The sequence below is a fragment of the Sminthopsis crassicaudata genome, chromosome 4 (assembly GCF_048593235.1).
Source record: "Sminthopsis crassicaudata isolate SCR6 chromosome 4, ASM4859323v1, whole genome shotgun sequence".
Taxonomy (NCBI): Eukaryota; Metazoa; Chordata; class Mammalia; order Dasyuromorphia; family Dasyuridae; genus Sminthopsis; species Sminthopsis crassicaudata.
Genome location: NC_133620.1, coordinates 208,243,589 through 208,261,614, shown reverse-complemented (window position 1 = coordinate 208,261,614; position 18,026 = coordinate 208,243,589). Strand labels below are relative to the sequence as shown.

The following is an 18,026-nucleotide window of genomic DNA, read 5'->3' as shown; positions in this document are numbered from 1 at the left end:
TTGGTCATGGTGATCAAACTGCTCATTGGATTATATGGGGCATTCAACAGTATCACAGAAAATGTCTTGCTCCAAGTCCGAAGACAAAAATAATTTCCTAATAATCATGAGAGTATTATCTGCAAAACCTATTTGAAAATAATGCAGTGCTAATTTCACTGAACCCTGGAACACTGCTAAGACTCAAAGAAAACTTTACTAGAAAAACATCAGTTTAACCAGCGAAAGAACTCTGGGAGATGACTATGAACCACTACATAGAATTCCCAATCCTTCTATTTTTGTCCACTTGCATTTCAGATTTCCTTCACAGATTAATTGTATACTATTTCAAAGTCTGATTCTTTTTGTACAGCAAAATAACTGTTTGGACATGTGTGTGTATATATATATATATCTATATATATATATATAGATATATATATATAGATATATGTATATATCTATATATATATCTATATATATATATAGATATATATATATATAGTATTTAATTTATACTTTAGCATATGTAATATATATATATATACATATATTTTTTTTCCTACATTGTGCCTAGAAAATAATAAGTACTTAATAAATGTTGACAGGTGATATGAAAATGACCATCAGAAGAATCAAAACTGTAAGTGACCCAAAGGGCAACAGAAAGGTGCATGTTTAGTGTAAAAAAGTTGTGGAATACTATCAAGGAAGATTGCATATAAGAAATAATATACAAACACTATTGAGAACATTTGGGACCAGAAAACAAAACAAAACAAAACAGTATGGTTTAGATATACTAGGTATATGATGCTATTCAAAACTGAGAATAGGATGAAAAAAGTGAAAGAACATACAGCTCAAAACATTCTTAACCTTTTCATATTATGGACCCTTTTGGCTATCTGGTAAAATCTATGGATGATCACTTCACAGAATATTTTTTAACTTAATTGAAGAAGGGGCAGCTAGGTAGAACAGTAGATAGAGCACCAGCCCTGAAGTCAGGAAGATCTGAGTTCAAATTTGGCCTCAGATACTTAACACTTTCTAGCTGTGTGACCTTAACCCCAATGGCCTCAGCAAATAAATAAATAAAACTAAATGAAGGAAATGTTAAAATTTCAGTTAGACATTAATAAAAATAAAGATTAATTTTTTTCCCAGTCCAAGTTCAAAGACTCCCTAAAATCTATCTATAGATCCCTCCATGGAGCTCAGGTTAAGAGCCTCTGCTTTAAAATCAATTTAGCTTAGAAGCAGCATTCTATATTGGATATGGTAATAGACTTGACTCAGGAAGATAAGGGTTCAAATGTCATTTCAGACACTTGCTACTTGTATGATGCAGGGTAAGTCATTTAAACTCTCTAAGCTTAACCTCTTAGTTTCCTCATCTATAAAAGGGGTGGGTAAGACTTAATGACTTTACATTTTCTTCCAATTTTATTTTATAAATAAGGATTTTTTCCATTTATTTGTTTTTTATCCAGTATCTAGGCAATGTATTAGATAATATAAACACCTAATAGATGTTTGCTGAATAAATGAAATACAACATATTGAAAACTGACATCACCATCCTTTCCACAGAAACACCATTAGATTTCATCATTATTGTCAGAGACACTATGATTCTAGAATCACAAATCAGCAATTAACACAAAATAATTAAATAAATGTCTTGAAAAATTTGTGTTCTAAATGGCAGATGTGGTCATTATAGGAGCTCAACACAGAGAGCTCTGATTTACCAATATAATGACAAATGCTTTCTCCTAGTTAGATCATAGACATTTTGCTATCAGATTCTTGATATGAAAAGAGTTTTATGTTTTATGTTTTAAATCAAGAGAGAAATGGCATCAGTAAATGCCTACTAAGAATAAATCATTAAATCTCAAGGTTAGTAATTTATGTGAATGGTCATTTCTTCCATAATATTGCCATAAAATTAAAGGAAACCTAAAACAAATTCATTTAACCATAACATGTTATATTTCTATAAAATATATATTTTTAATCTGAAAGTAAATTTACAACCAAATTTATATTGGTCATTTTACTTATATTGTTGAATTAAGTTTTACCTTACTTCAGGTGGTGGATTTGGGGAATAAGGATTTGCAGAACAAGCCAGAATTCTAATAACTGCCCCAGGATGATAAGTTTCCAGAACATGAACAGCTGTAGGATATACTGGTTCTTCAAAAGCAAGTTCTACATAGTCCTGGCTTTGAAAATTTTGTGGCGTTCTCCTGAATGGTAAGGAAGCACTGGGACACTGATTCCACCATGTTCCATAAGTACGAAACACAGCAGCCTGAGTAAAGTCCCCAGAACTTGGGTACACATTTGGTATGCCCGCCAAATTCCACATGGTATATGACATACTGTTTTCACTGCCATAATGGGAACTGAAATCCAATACTTCTTTGGCATACTGGACTACTTCTGAATTAATAGGTAAAGTTCGGCTGTTGGATTCAATAGTTCTACGGCTGTTCATCATTTCTCCTCTTGTAGCTGTCCTGGCTCTGCGCCGAAGGCATATATAATAAAACATAGTCAGAACTGTTAACATGGGAAACACTGGTGACATCTAGATATGAATTATGATGCTTCTAAAAGGTCAGGTGTCCTCAGTAAGGTACTTTAACTCTTTGAAGGATCTTCTGGAAAAAAAAAAAAAGACGTGAGATAGAATGATTTAAATAGTCAGGTCAGAAAACCACATTCAAAATCCAAACAAATAAGCTCTTCTTGAATCTGATTTGTCAGAAACTTCCAAAATTGTTCAGTGATATACAGAGAATAAAGATCTGATATTTAATACCATAAATAGATTAAACAATCTATTAGTACTAACTGGAGTTTTAATTTCATTCATCTTTTTTTTTTTTTTTAAAGTCTCCATAGATATCTTGGAAATATATAGATAATATAAGTAGATAGACATATGATAACAATAAGAATTATTTTTTGCTTTACATGTATATCTATAAGCATATTCCATGAGACATTGTCTTTTAATTTACTACTTAGGTAAAAGGTATAATAATATATACTACATAAATATTTGATCTAAAAAGTTTTCCTTGATATTGAAACAATTTCAAATTTTAACATCCTCTATCACTATTGTTCTCTTCCAAACACAGATAGCACAGATTTTACATTAAAGGAATATAGTTTTTGAAGTTGAAAGTTCACCCAGACCTAATAAATTTAACTACTTTACAAATTACAGATCACCAGAAAGTTCAAAATTATAATTCTTAGTATTATTTGTTAAAGTATTTTATGTTGGCCACCAGTTTCCTTACAAATCACTCACCCCACATGTGAAAATCACAGGATATCCAAAAGAAACTCAGAAGTTGGCATTCACCCATATGTCCAGAGGAGAGAGATATTCTTGGTTCTATGTAGATTTCACATACAGAAGCTGAAATGAAAATTTTCATCTGTAAGACAAAAGTTGGGGATTTATTAATAATAAATAATAGTTGTTTTCTATTTCCAACCTATAAAATCAAACACCTAAGAATTATAACAGGTTGGTAAATGAACTTTAAAGGTCCTTATTTCATAACTATGAACTATAATCTAACCACAGATTATGTAAATTCTTCACTAAATGTATATCTTACTATTAACAAATAAAAACATATTTTTTAAAAGTGGTTGTGTATAATTAAAAGATACTATTTAAAGATCAATAAAATTAAATTGACCTGCTTCTCACAAGTAAAATCTTGATTACTGTGAACTTAAGTTAAAAGACCAAAGAATTTATCACTCTAATGTGTGATGTTGATGTTTCTAATTTGGTCAAGTAATTGTTATCTAAGCTCAAAGTATGCTTGATTTGCTGCAGGAGGGATTTTATTAATCTAAAACAAAAAATATTGATAAAATTTATTTTGAAAAAGAAAATGCAAGCTCGTCACTCTCTTGAAGAGAGAATTTTGATGAATTCTTCTCCACTCTCCAAGCTGCCAGGAATAACAAAATATTGCTAAACAAATAAAATAAAGCAAAAAAGAAAAAAGAAAGGAGAAAAAAATATCTGAAGAAGCAAAAGGCATTCTAGACCTATGTTGTTAGGAGGCTGGAGAATAGGAAAATACTATACAAAGTAGAAAGTGATATCAGAAAGAACACTGAACACTCAGAACTCAGAAATAAATTTAAGTCTTTTCCAGAAGAAAAGGAAGTTGCATTTTGTGAGAAAGAATGAAATGAATGCCCTTCAAGGAATGAAAAATTACATGCCCAGGTGCCATCAGATGAAAGATAATCTAATAAGGGGCAGAGAAAAAAGAATAGGAGTTGGTGATTTTTCTGTAGAAGGGTACTAAGACAGCTATTTATTCACCTGATAACAGAGAGTTTTGCTATCTTCTCAGAACATATAACCAAGATAGAACAGAAAGCCTCTCAAGATTTGTCTACAATCCACTTCTGTTAATCCATAGATACAAATTATATAGACAGAAGAAACCAAGCAAGCACTGCCAAAATTATAATATTTTTGGCAGAAAACTCGACACCTTAGAGGTACAAGTTATATCTTAATTATGCATTAAAGGCAAGGGATATGGGAAAAACAGATTTGGGAAGTGAGCAAATAGTCAACAGGACATTTGTCTAAGAATATAAACCATTGCTTCAATATAGGAATGAAAAGCCCCCAACTAGGGATAAAGCATACCTAACAAGGGCTAGTGAGAATTGTCTGGATTCTTAGAAATCTAATTAAGACAGCTTTAAACTGGAAAGGAAGGAACAGAGAAATATATACCATGTATATCCACTAAGGAAGGACTACAATAGAAAGTTAACTACAATGCAGAAGGTATAACACCTGAAACACTTAGAGGTTCATAGAAACTCTATTAGAACAGGAGAACTGGAAATATATCAGAAAAAAAATACAGTGGTTGGTGGGGTTTTTTTTCCTCTTGTTTTGTTTTGCTTTTTACTTTTTACACTCAAGGATGAAATTCTAAAGACACAAAGAGAAAAAAATACAATTAAGGGAAGAAGAAAAAAAGCTGTTTAAAAAGGTCAATTCTTTCTAGTAGAAACTCTCTAATGTAAAATAAGAGATAAGTGTTGGGTGAAAGTTGTACATGTCCATTTATTAGAAATTTCTCCAGTGCTGCTCTTCTGACTACTAAAAAGATCTGGGTTCAAGCTAAAAGCTATCTTACAACAAGGCTTCTTAAACTTTTTCTACTCATGACTCCTTTTCACCCAAGGAATTTTTACATGACCTCCAGGATATGGGCATATAAAGTAGGTATATACAAATCAAGCATTTACTGATAATAAATCATAACTTCACAACTCTCATATTCAGTTACATGTCCCCATGCAACCCATTTAAGAAGCATTCTTACACTGATTATTTTGAAAACCTTTCACTGAAGTCTATTTTCCATGATTCTATATAAGAACATTATAGAAGTTAACTTTGACCTACTTGTAAATTAAACAAGTCACTCCAATAAATAAATATAATATTCAAACTAAGTTTTAAACATCTTTCATTGACTCTAGCCATTCTATAAAATTAATATTAACAAAATAAACTTCCACTTATACAGTACCTTCTTATCAGGACAACTCTATGAAATAGTATGTATGAGTTTTGTTGCATTTTACAAATAGGGTGAGTGAGGCTCACTTTTAAAGCAAGGCAACTTAGTAAAATTAAGACAAAAAATTATGGAGACAGAGATGAAAAGGCTCAAAAAAGAGGAAATAAAATAGTCACTAGTCTACTCAAAAAAACTGAGGGGAAAAAAGGGGTAGAACATAGCCATGGAAGAACAGATAGAATTTTATATCTATAACATCCTTCATTATCTCTCTCTATTCTCATAGTCATTACATTGGTTCATGAACTCATTTCTTACCTAGACGATTATCACAACTTCTTTAGTTAGTTTTCCTGCTTTGGGACTGTACCTTCTGAACTCCATGTTCTATAGTTACCAATCCAGGTCTTACCACCTATAGGATAAAATATAAAGTCTTAGCTTAGTAGTCAGCAATGTTTAAAATCTAGTTTCAATTTACCTTTTTAGACTATCACATTATTTTTCTTCATAGTAACTAAAGTCTAGTCTAACTCAACTATTATCTGTACAAAAAGGACTGCTACAAACATTTTGCAAATTTGGGTCTTTTTCCCTCTTTATGATGGCATACAGACCCAGTAGAGATATTGCTGGATCAAAGTTTGGTAGCCCTTTGGGCCTAGTTCCAAATTGCTCTCTGGAATGGTTAAATCAGTTCACAACTCTACCAACAATCAATGTCCCAGTTTTCCCACATCCCATTCAACACTTACCATTATCTTTCCTTGTTATCTTAACTAATCTGAGAGGTGAGTAGTAATATCTCAGAGTTGTCTTAGTTTGCATTTCTCTAATCAATAGTGATGTAGAGCATTTTTACAGGACTAGAAATGGCTTTAATTTCTTCTTAAATATCAATTTTTAATATGCTTTTCCTGAGCTATTCCACCCCAGCTATCAGAACCTTTCCCCTAAAACCATCTTGTATTTATTTTCAATATATCTATGTAGATGTTATCTCTCATAGCTATACTATAAAGTCCTTAGATACAGGCCTGTTTCACTTTTGTCTTTGTATTCAAAAAGTCTATCATAGTCCCTACCATACATACTCAGTGCCTAATAAATATTTGCTGACTGAAGGCAAAAACTGCTATATTTGTGTCTTTATATCCCTAAAACCTATCATACTACCCTGCATGTAATAAGTACTGAATTGAACCATATTACTGACATATGCTTCAAAACTGTCCATATATTTCTGAGCTTTTACGCATGGGAATATTTTGTTAGCTAGTTTATACACGCTAATAGGTAAAATTTCATCTGCAAAAGAGGAATGTGGGAATTAGGAGAGCATCCACTGACAAAATTACTCATTTATCTAAGGGCATGCAGGCAAGTAAGGCAAGCAGTAATTTGCACACTGATTTTGTGAAAAGAGTAATTGCAAAATATCACTCTAATACTTTCTAGACCACTTTCTTGAGATTCTTTAAAAAAAAAAAAGACAATAAATAAAGGACATCTGAGAGGGTATAAAAACAATTTTTTTTTGTAATAATATGATTTTGTACAGGTACTAATGTAATCTAAGTTCACAATATATAATCAAGGTTACTATTATTTTTATATCCACTTGAGAAAGAGAATGGAAATATTTGTTTTGCCTGGTCATAAATAAATAAAACTCAGATGGTCTTTGTTATATCACCTATTTAAATAATTGCACCCATCATCTTCCAACATTGTTTAAAAAGATGACCAATTCTTTAAAATAAATTGAAATTTTAAACTAGCAGCCAATGAGTACAAAAACAAAATCATTTTAACTTGCACCATGAGATTTCTACTCTCCTTGGAAAGCAATTTGTTCTATACCACATGATTTTATTATAATACAACTTTATTTTCAACTGCATCGTTCATATTCTAAAATGCCTTACAAAGTTAAATAATACAATTACAGAGAAAGTAATAGCAGTGGAAAAGAGAAATTAAGAGGTATAGACAAGGGAGAACATATGTTTTCTACAGAGATTTGAAGTGAGATGGAAAGTCGATGAGGCGGAGAGAAGCAGGATGGCAGAGGAGTTCTGCCTGTAACAGCGGTAACCAGTTAGAAGGAAAAAGAGTATGTACTAGATAAGTAAAAGGAAGGATTGCAAAATGAAATGAAGTCAGGGTAAGGGAAAGGTTGGGTTTAAACAATATGGAATTAATTCTTTAAATGTGGAAATAAATTCTTACTGGTATAAGAGAATAAAAGGAGGAAGAATAGAACAGAAAAATAAAGCATAGGAATATATTTAAAGACCATTATTAATGCTATCTCTGAAATGGTCCATGAGGAAAAAAAAGTCCACATGACAACAAAGTAATAAAGAAATGAAGGTATAAAGGGGCATGTCAATAGCATACGAAAAAATGTGAATGTAAAAAATTTTCAAAAGCATTTTACATATATACATATATCTTTACATACATATCATACACATACATATATATATCATATATATCATATAGTCATATTATATCAGTAAAAGAAAACTTTAGAGTTGTGAAAATTGCCAAAGTATTCAGGATCATATCACATTGAGAAGATAATTCTAGCTTAGTTGAAATGCCTGTTGATCCACTCCCCATATATATATATATATATATATATATATATATACACACACACATATATATATACACATATATATGCATATACATATATATACATATATATACATATACATATATATACATATATACACATATATATGTTTATTTACATATATATGTAAATATAAATATATATAAAATGAGAATTTGGGAAAAAGATGTTTTAAGCATGTTTAAATTAGGAATTACACTAAAATTGTGTATATCCTTTGACTCAGAGATGCCATATTATTATGAATATATATATGAGATATTTATCCCTAAAGAGGTAAAAAACAGAAGGAAATATCCTCTCTATATAAAAAATTTTATGAATACTTTTTTGTAATGATTAAGAACTGAAAACAAAATGAGGATGCATCAATTGGAAAAAGGCAGAAAAAACTGTGGTATATAAATGTAAAGGGCTATAATTGAGCTGAAAGAACTGATAAAGAACTCAGAGAAACTTGGGGAGACTTATATGAGACAATACATGATAAAATTAGTAGAATAAGGAAAACAGTTTACACACTAATAATAATAGTGCAATGGAAAAGAATAGCAAAAGACTTCAGAACACTGATACATTCAGTAAATAATTATGACCTCAAATGAACTGATGTCAAAGCATGCCTCCTGACTTTCAGCAGACAGAGTTTCATTGACTAGAATAAGAAACACGCTTTCAGATATGCTAATGTTTTGATCTGCTTTGCTAAATATTATTTACTTGGGCTTTATTTTAAGAAAGGGAATCTTTTGAGAACACAGTGAGGAAGGGAGGAGGCTGAAGAGGAAGGGAGGAAGAGAGAAAGACAGAGAGACAAAGAGAGAGATGGGGGGAGAGAGAGCACAAAAAAACTTACTTTAGTTTTAAAAAGGTATATTTAAATGGCATTAAAGAATAAAAGTAGAAAATTGACCAAGAAAAGGCACCCCATAAAATCATGGGGAAAAAATTTCTACAAAAATTTGAAAAATTCCATAAATTTGAAATAGGGGGATGGGGGCTGTAATAAAAAACTGAAACACAATAGGCAAGAATCAGACATATGAATAGCTATGAAGATATCCAGAAAGAGGATGGAATGAAACATTGAAAATTCACTGGATCAAGGAGAATGAGAGAAAAAGAAATACTTCTATTAGTACAAAAGGAGGCGTGAATATATAAAAGATTTTTCTGTACTATTGCCACAAAGAAACTCTGATGGAAATTAAAGGAGGATTCATGAAAAAGATGATTGGACATATAAAAGAAAGCTATTTCCTAGAATACTGATTTTAAAAAATATATATTCAAAGTTTTAAAATACATGTCTGTATAAGGATTCCATTACTGACATAGACAATTAGGAAAAAATGTTAAAGGGAAAAGAATTGATTAATGGAGAAGACAACACAAACAGGAACAAACCAAAATTGTACTTTAGCATTAAACATCTAATCATCCATCATTGACTCCCTAATAAATATCTTCTGAATATCTCATTAACACTCAACATATCTGAAATTGAATTCACTATTTATCCAATTATCAATACCAACCCACAACCTATTCTACTTACTGACTTTCTTATTAAAGGACATCACCATTCTCAAGGTAATTTTCTTCCCCCTCCCCCAATCACCATTCTAATTAGTTGGCAAATCTTCTCGATTGTACTTTATACCTCTTAAAATGCTCTCCTTTCAACCGCAGGGCAACTCCCTTATTTCAAATATAAATTAATTCATATTTGTACTTCTAGAATAATTTACTATTGGTCTTCCAATTTTAAGTCTCTCTTCTCTCCAATCTACCACATAGCTTCTCAGGAACAGATCTGATTATACCACTATATTGCTCTAAATCCTTCTGTGGTTCCTTATTACTCCTTAATTTAACATTTAAAACACCCTATAATCTAGTACCCACATACCTATATGAATTGATATTGCAAAACTCTCCTTTTCTCTATATTTTAGTAAATTTGGATAAACAGTTTCCTGAACTCTCTAATCTATCCCTCACCCTGTGCATTTGCATAAGCTTCTCCCTAGTTTACCCTGCATTATACTTTTTAGTACCATTATTTTCCTTCAAGGCTTGTCAACTAGAAACTTTTTTAAATTATCCCAATTACTACTGCTCTCTCCTCAAATTTTCTTGTACTATGCCTATCTGCAAACATGATATTCACCTAATACAATGAAGCTCTCTAATAGAAGCACAGTAATTAATAAATATTTATTGAATTAAAAAATTATTGTACTTCCATAAAAAAATTTTGTGAGAGAAGGAGCAAAAGAGGAGAGAAGGACAAGAAAAAAAATCTCATAAGATGATTTGGGTGCATTTTGAATAGTGAAACAGGTCAGAAGTTAAACTTGGGAATGAAAAAATAAGTAAAATATTAAGGAGTTCATATTTTATATAAGTAAGTATGAAATACTTATATTTCATATAAGTAAAATATTAAATAGTTCCAGATCCTGGTCCAAATTCTACGTCTAAGATACAAATAAAACAGTATCAAGGACAATAAAAGAGGATATAAAGATATAGACTTAATAAGGATAACGATTAAGTAGTTAGCAAGAGAATGCAAGTTAAGTTACATAATACAAGTGAAACAATTATAGGGCTTAGCAAATTGAAGAATGGAAAATTGATGAAACACATGATATATAAAAACTAAGAGGAAGTAAGTGGGATTTTAAGGAGTTGTAAAAACAGAGAAAAGGGAAAGGAATTGTAGCTGTATTATCAAGTTACTAAGAAGTGATATTTACCTACAAAAAAAGTTTTAACTAGATGCTTGGGCTCAGGGAAATACCTATAAGCAGTTTCAAGAAAGAATGCTGAAAATATTAACCACTGTGAAATATTTAGACAAAATTGTGCAGTGACTTACTGTTTGATGTTTCTAAAATATAAATTGACCTCTCTCTAGAAAAAAAAAATGGTGAAGGAATTGGAAAAACACATCTTTACATTCTAGTAAGAACAAAAGGGAAAGAAGTAAAGCTTAATAATTTTGGGACAAGGGGAGAGAAAGGCACTCAGGAGAGGAGATTTGACCTTTGTTAGGATGATGAGGGATACCAGAGTAATGTACAGAGCAACAAGAGAAGGAAAAATATAATTGTACAATTATAGTTTTAAAATAATTAGTGATTCTTGCAAAAAAAAAAAAAAATCAGAATAAGAGGAAGCAGTAGCTCTTTCCCAAACAACTACTTCAATAAAGATCTAAACACAGCACCAGACCAGATCATAGGAAATCCAAGGAGAAATCACAGTGAACCATTTCTTTTTTCAGCTTGTCAGCAGAGGGAGATAGCCAGATTACATTGTGGCCTACAACATTTTACAGAGCCTTACCCAACACAAAGTTCCAATTCTTGAAAAGTCTTGGAATAAGAACATGAAGGATAAAAAGAGAACAATAAAAGATACAATAAAAGAGGCACAAAGTACAAGTCTAGAAGAAAAAAATAGCTACCACATATATGCAAGCAGTCTCAAAGAAAAACAGTTTATGCTTTGATGTCCTAGAACCAGAGGGTAAAGTAAAATAGCCATTGAAAGAATCCACAGATCACCTTCTGAAAGAGTTTCCAAAAATGAAAACTCCAAGGAATACTGTAACTAAATTCCAGAATTATCAAATCAAGGAGAAAATACTGTAAGCAGCCAGAAAGAAACAATTTAAATATCTAGGAGCCACAATCAGGATTACCTAGGACTTAGTAGCTTCTACTTTAAAGGATCAAAAGGCCTAGAATATGATATTCTGGAGGGCAAAGGAGCTTAGACTGCAGCCAAGAAATAATTATCCAGCAAAATTAAGCATTATCTTTCAGGGGAAAAGTTTGACAGTCAATGAAATAGAGGATTTTCATCTATTCTTGATGAAAAGATTAAAGCTGAACAGAAAATATGATCTTCAAATACAGAACTCAAGAGAAGTGTAATGTTCTGGTTAAATTCTGGAAGTTTTTGGACCAGCCTTTGTTTCAGCTGAGTAATCACTAGGAGAATAGCCAGAGATAAAGTCCAATTTTTTTAATGTCTCCTTCACAGTCTGTCTCCTTGCCGGGGGCACAGCTAGCTTTCTCATGGTCTTCAGATGGGCCTTGGTTTCAGTGGAGAAATGAAGGAGGAGAGGCCAGCCACCACAGTGGTGGGAGATGGAATGAATGTCTCTCCTAAGGCTCTGAGAGCTTGAGCTCCAGCCTCCAGTCCTCTGTCTTCTCCAAGCCTGTCTCCAAGTCTCCTCTAGGTCTGACTCTGGCCTCTTAAATACTCTATTACAATTAAATCCATTCATCATACTGAGTATAAGCCAATCATTATATCACTAGGGAACCATTATTTGTTGTAAGATTAATTCAATCTTACTGAACTAGAGAACTATTAATTACCATGCTAAACTAGATAACCGTTCTCTTATCAATTCCTCTGAGTTAACACCTCGTAGGACTAAATCAATCATACTGAACCTTAAGTATACTTCTCTGGAGTTCTGGCCCATTACAGAGAAGCATAAAAAGTTAAAAGGGAAGGGGAAAAAAAACCAAAAAAACTTTTTTCAAAGGTTAAAATGTTTGCATCCCTATGTGAGAAGAGGATATGTTTAGCTCCTGAGAATTGTATTTTTGTTAGGGATATACTTAAATGGTATAAGTATATTTTGACTTTATTTTGATGATATAAAAAAGAAACTAAAGGTGAAAAAAGGAATTGTACTGGAAGAAGAGGAAAGGAGAGGTAAAAAAAGGCAAATTACATCATATGAAGAAGCAAAAAAGAACTTTTACAATTGAGGGAAAGAAAAGAGGAAGCATTATGTGAATCTTAATCCCATCAGTTCTGACTCAAAGAAAGAATATTAGACATATTTAGTTTGATAGAGAAACTTGTCTTATACCTATAGGGAAGTAGGAGCAGAAAAGGGGGGAGGCTAATAGAAATAGAAGGGGAAAAGGATGAGAAAGGGGGAAGGGGCAGTAAAAGGGGAAGGCAGATTGAGGAAGGGGATGATCAGAAGCCAAACACTGCAGAAGAGGGAAAGGGAGAAAAGAAAGAGAAAAGTATAACTTGGGGAAAATATGATGTCGTGAAATACAGAATTGGTAATTTTAACTATGAATGTGAATAGGATGAACTCTCTCATAAAAGGGAAGCAGATAGCAGCCAGAATCTATAATATGTCGTTTACAAGAAACACATTTAAAGCAGAGAGATACATACAGAGTAAAGGTAAAAGGCTAGAGGAGAATCTATTATGTTCACCTGAAGTTTAAAAAAAAAAAAAAAGGCAGGGGTAGGAATTCTGATCTCAGATCAGGCAAAAGCAAAAACAGATGCAATTAAAAGAGATAAGGAAGGAAATTACATTTTGCTAAAGGGTACCATGACAATGAAGTAGTATCAATACTAAACATATATACACCAAGTGATATAGCATGCAAGTTTCTAGTGGAGAAGTTAGGAGAGCTACAAGAAGAAATAGAAAGTAAATCATACTAGTAGGGAATCTCGACCTTGCTCTATCAGAACTAGACAAATCAAACCACAAAATAAATAAGAAAGAAGTTAAGGAGGCAAACAGAATTTTAGAAAAATAGGTATGTATGATAGATTTTTGGAGAAAATTGAATAGGGAAAAACACTTTTTTTCTCGACTATACATGGAACCTACACAAAAACTGACTATGTATAAGACATAAAACCTGAAAATCAAATGCAGAAAGGCAGAAATAGTAAATGCATCTTTTTCAGATCCATGATGCAATAAAAATTACATGTAAAAATGGGTTAGGGTAAAACAGATTAAAAAATAATTAGAAACTAAATAATCTAATCCTAAAGAAAGAGTGAATGAAACAACAAATCATAGACGCCATTGATAATTTCATCCAAGAGAATAACAATAATGAAACAATATACCAAAATTTATGGGATTACAACCAAAGCAGTTCTTAAGGGAAATTGTGTATCTCCAGATGCTTACTTGAATAAAATAAAGAAAGCAAAGATCAGTGAATTAATTAGGCATGCAACTAAAAAAAGCTAGGGAAAAAAATTAAAATCTCCAATTAAATAACAAATCTGAAATTCTGAAAATAAAAAGAGATTTAAAAAAACTGAAAGTAAGAATACTATTGAACTAATAAACAGAACTAAGAGTTGGTTTTATGAAAAAACCCACAAAATAGATAACCAATTAGTTGATTAAAAAGGGGAAAAAAGAAAATCAAATTGCTAGTATCAAAAACCAAAAGGATACACATTCCACCAATGAAGGGGAAATTAGAACAATAATTAGGAGTTATTTTGCCCAACTGTATGCCAATAAATCTGATAATCTAAGTGAAATGGATGAATACTTACAAAAATATAGGTTGTCCAGATTAACAGAGGAGGAAATAAAATACTCAAATAGTCAGTCCCATCTTAGTAAATAAAACTGAATATTATTATTTTTAATTATTATTATTATTAATCAACACCCTAAGAAAATCTCCAGGGCAAGATGGATTCTACCAAACATTTAAAGAACAATTAATTCCAATACTATGTAAACTATTTGGGAAACTAGGGAAAGGAATCCTACCAAATTCCTTTTAACACAGAGATACCCAGACATAGTGCTCAGAGAAAGAAAATTGCAGACCAATTTCCCTAATAAATATTAATGGAAAAACTTTACTAAAACATTAGCAAAGAGAGTATAGCAAGGTATCACCAGGATAACATACCATAGCCACGTAGGATTTATATCAGGAATATAGGGTTGGTCCAATATTAGGAAAAATACTTGCATAATTGAGCATAGCAATAGTGACACTAAGAGAAATCATGACTATCTCAATATATACAGAAAAAAAAAAAAAACATTTGGCAAAATCCAACATCCATTCCTGTTAAAAACTCTTGAGAGAATAGGAATAAATGGAGTTTTCTTTAAAAATGATCAGTAGAATTTTTTTAAAACCATCAGCAAGCATGCTATTTAATGGGGATAAACTAGGAGCATTCCCAATAAGATCAGGGGTAAAACAGGATTGACTACTATCACCATTACTGAAATTGTATTAAAAATGTTAGCATTAGCAATAATAGAAGAAAAATAAATTTAAAAAATTAGAGAAGATAATGAGGATCCAAATTATCACTCTTTGGGGATAATACAATGATATACTTAAAGAATTGACCTAGAAGGTCAATTTAAAAATGCTTAGAAACAATTAGCAACTTTAGGGAAGTTACAGAACACAAAATAAATCCACATAATCATCAGCATTTCTATATGTTACCAATAGAGTCCAGCAACAAGAAAAAAAAAAAAAGAAATTCCATTTAAAATAACTGTAAATAATATTAAATATTGGGAATCTACTTGCCAAGACAAAGTCAGGAATTATATAAACACAATTATAAAACACTTTTCACCAAATAAAGTCCGATCTAAACAACTGGAAGAATATCAAGTGCTTTGTAGATAGGCCAATATTATATAATAAAAATGACAATTCTACCTAAACAAATCTACTTATTCATTCCTATCAAACTGCCAAGAAATTACTTTACAGAGCTGGAAAGAATAATAACAAAGTTCATCTGTAAGAACATAAGGTCAAGAATTTCAAGGGAATTAATGAAAAAAAAAAAAAAAAAAATACAAATGAAAGTGGCCTAGCTGTACCAGACCTAAAACTGTATTATAAAGCAGAGGTCATCAAAACTATTTGATACTGGCTAAGAAACAGAGTATTTGATCAGTGAAATAGGTCAGGTTCACAAGACACAACAGTCAATGACAATAGTAATCTAGTGTTTGATAAACTCAAAGAACCCAGTTTCTGGGATAATAACTCACTATTTGATAAAAATTGTTGGGAAAACTTGAAAACAGGTGTTGGTTAATGCCTAGTTTCTGCCATACTAACACTCTATACCAGGATAAGGTTGAAATGGCTTCATGATTTAGATATAAAGTGTGATACTATAAGCAAATTAGAAAAAGAAAGGATAATTTACTTCTCAGATCTCTGGAGAAGGAAGGAATTTATGATTAAAGAACTGGAGTACATTATGAAATGCAAGATGGATAATTTCTAATATATTAAATTAAAGAGGGTTTGTAAAAACAAAACCAATGAACACAATATTAGAAAAGAAGCAGACAACTGGGGGAGGGAGGGAATTTACATTCAAGGGTTCTGATAAAGGCCTCATTTCTAAAATATATAGAGAACTAACTCAAATTTATAAGAATACAAGCCATTCTTCAAGTGATAAATGGTGAAAGGATACAAACAGACAATTTCCCGATGAAGAAATTAAAACAATTTCTAATCTATGAAAAAAATGTTCTAAATCACTATTGATCAGAGAAATGTAAATTAAGACAACTCTGAATTACCATTATATGCCTCTCAAATTGACTAAGATAACAGGAAAAGATAATGATAAATGTTGGAAAAACTGGGACACTAATGCATTGCTGGTGGAGTTGTGAACTGATCCAACCATTCTGGAGAACAATATAGAACTATGTTGAAAGGGCTATCAAATTGTGCATATCCTTATCCAGCAGTGTCTCTACTGTATCTGTATCCCACAGAGATCATAAAAAAGGGGAAAGAACCTCATGTGCAAAAATGTTTGTAGCAGCCCTTTTAGTAGAAGCAAGAAACTGGAAACTGAGTGGATGCCCCTCAGTTGGAGAATGACTGAATAAGTTACGTTAGGTGAATGCTATTGAATATTATTGTTCTATAAGAAATAATCAACAGGATTATTTCACAAAGGCCTGGAGAGATTTGTGTGAAATGATCCTAAATGAAATGAGAAGAAGCAAGAGAATATTCAGCAACAACAAAAATATTCGATGATTGATTCTGATGTATGTGGCTTTTTTGAGATGATTCAGGCCAATTCCAGTAGACTTGTGAGGAAGAGAGCCAACTGCATCCATAATGAGAACTGTGGGGTCTAAATATGTATCACAACATAGTATTTTCACTTTTTTTGTTGCTGTTTGCTTGCTTTTTTGTTTTTGTTATCATCTTTTTTTTTCCTTTTTGACTTGATTTTTCTTATTAAGCTTAATAATTATGGAAATACATATAGAAGTATCTTACGTGTTTGGCATATATTGGATTGCTTGCTGCTTAGGGCAGAGGGTGGGAAAAAGGAAGGCAGAAAAAAATTGCAACACGGTTTTGCAGGGATGAATGTTGTATATTACCTTTGCATGTATTTTGAAAATAAAAGGCTATTATTAAAATTAATTAATTAATTTAAAAAATAAAGTTCATTTCAAATGCTAAAAAAAGAAACAAAAGAAAGAAAAAGAAAAAAACAAAACAAAACATAGTTTAACCATAAAGTCAACTAGAATTAAAATAAAGCAAGAATTGGAGGGAAAAAAGTTCAGATTATATTGTAAATGAAATGAGAATTCTAGTGGAAAAAGTCAAAAAATAAATAAAGGTTATAGAAAAAAAGACATAAAAGGAGAATTAATAGGTTAACAAAAGAAATTTAAGAAGGCATTAGAATCTTGAAAAGATTAGTAACAAGCAAAGTGAACAATCTTTGGAAAGTGGAATTAGAGGGCAGAAATAAAATGAAATAATGGATTTTAAAGGGTAAATACCTGTGACCAGGGAAGAAGAGAAAAGAAAGTGTCGAAGAAAACAACAACAAAAAAATGCAGATCCCTAGTACTGAGCAAATTCCTCCCCTCTCAACACTTTCTTGTTGATTTTAAGGAGGATAAAAAGAGAAAAACTAGGAAA

General features: G+C 31.5%; 1 protein-coding gene across 3 annotated transcripts in view; it reads right to left on the bottom strand.

The window, feature by feature from the left end:
- FBXL4 (F-box and leucine rich repeat protein 4) overlaps nucleotides 1-18,026 on the bottom strand; it is a 104,193-nt gene that overhangs the window by 82,699 nt on the left and 3,468 nt on the right. The window contains exons 2-4 of one of the 3 annotated variants that reach the window (XM_074310233.1): nucleotides 5,913-6,009; nucleotides 3,323-3,452; nucleotides 2,076-2,660 (exon numbers count right to left, since the gene is read on the bottom strand). In XM_074310233.1, the coding sequence (XP_074166334.1) occupies nucleotides 2,076-2,587 (512 nt within the window). In that variant the 5' untranslated portion in view covers nucleotides 2,588-2,660; nucleotides 3,323-3,452; nucleotides 5,913-6,009. The remainder of the gene's footprint in view (nucleotides 1-2,075; nucleotides 2,661-3,322; nucleotides 3,453-5,912; nucleotides 6,010-18,026) is intronic. The other 2 variants (XM_074310235.1, XM_074310234.1) reach the window with 2 other exon arrangements.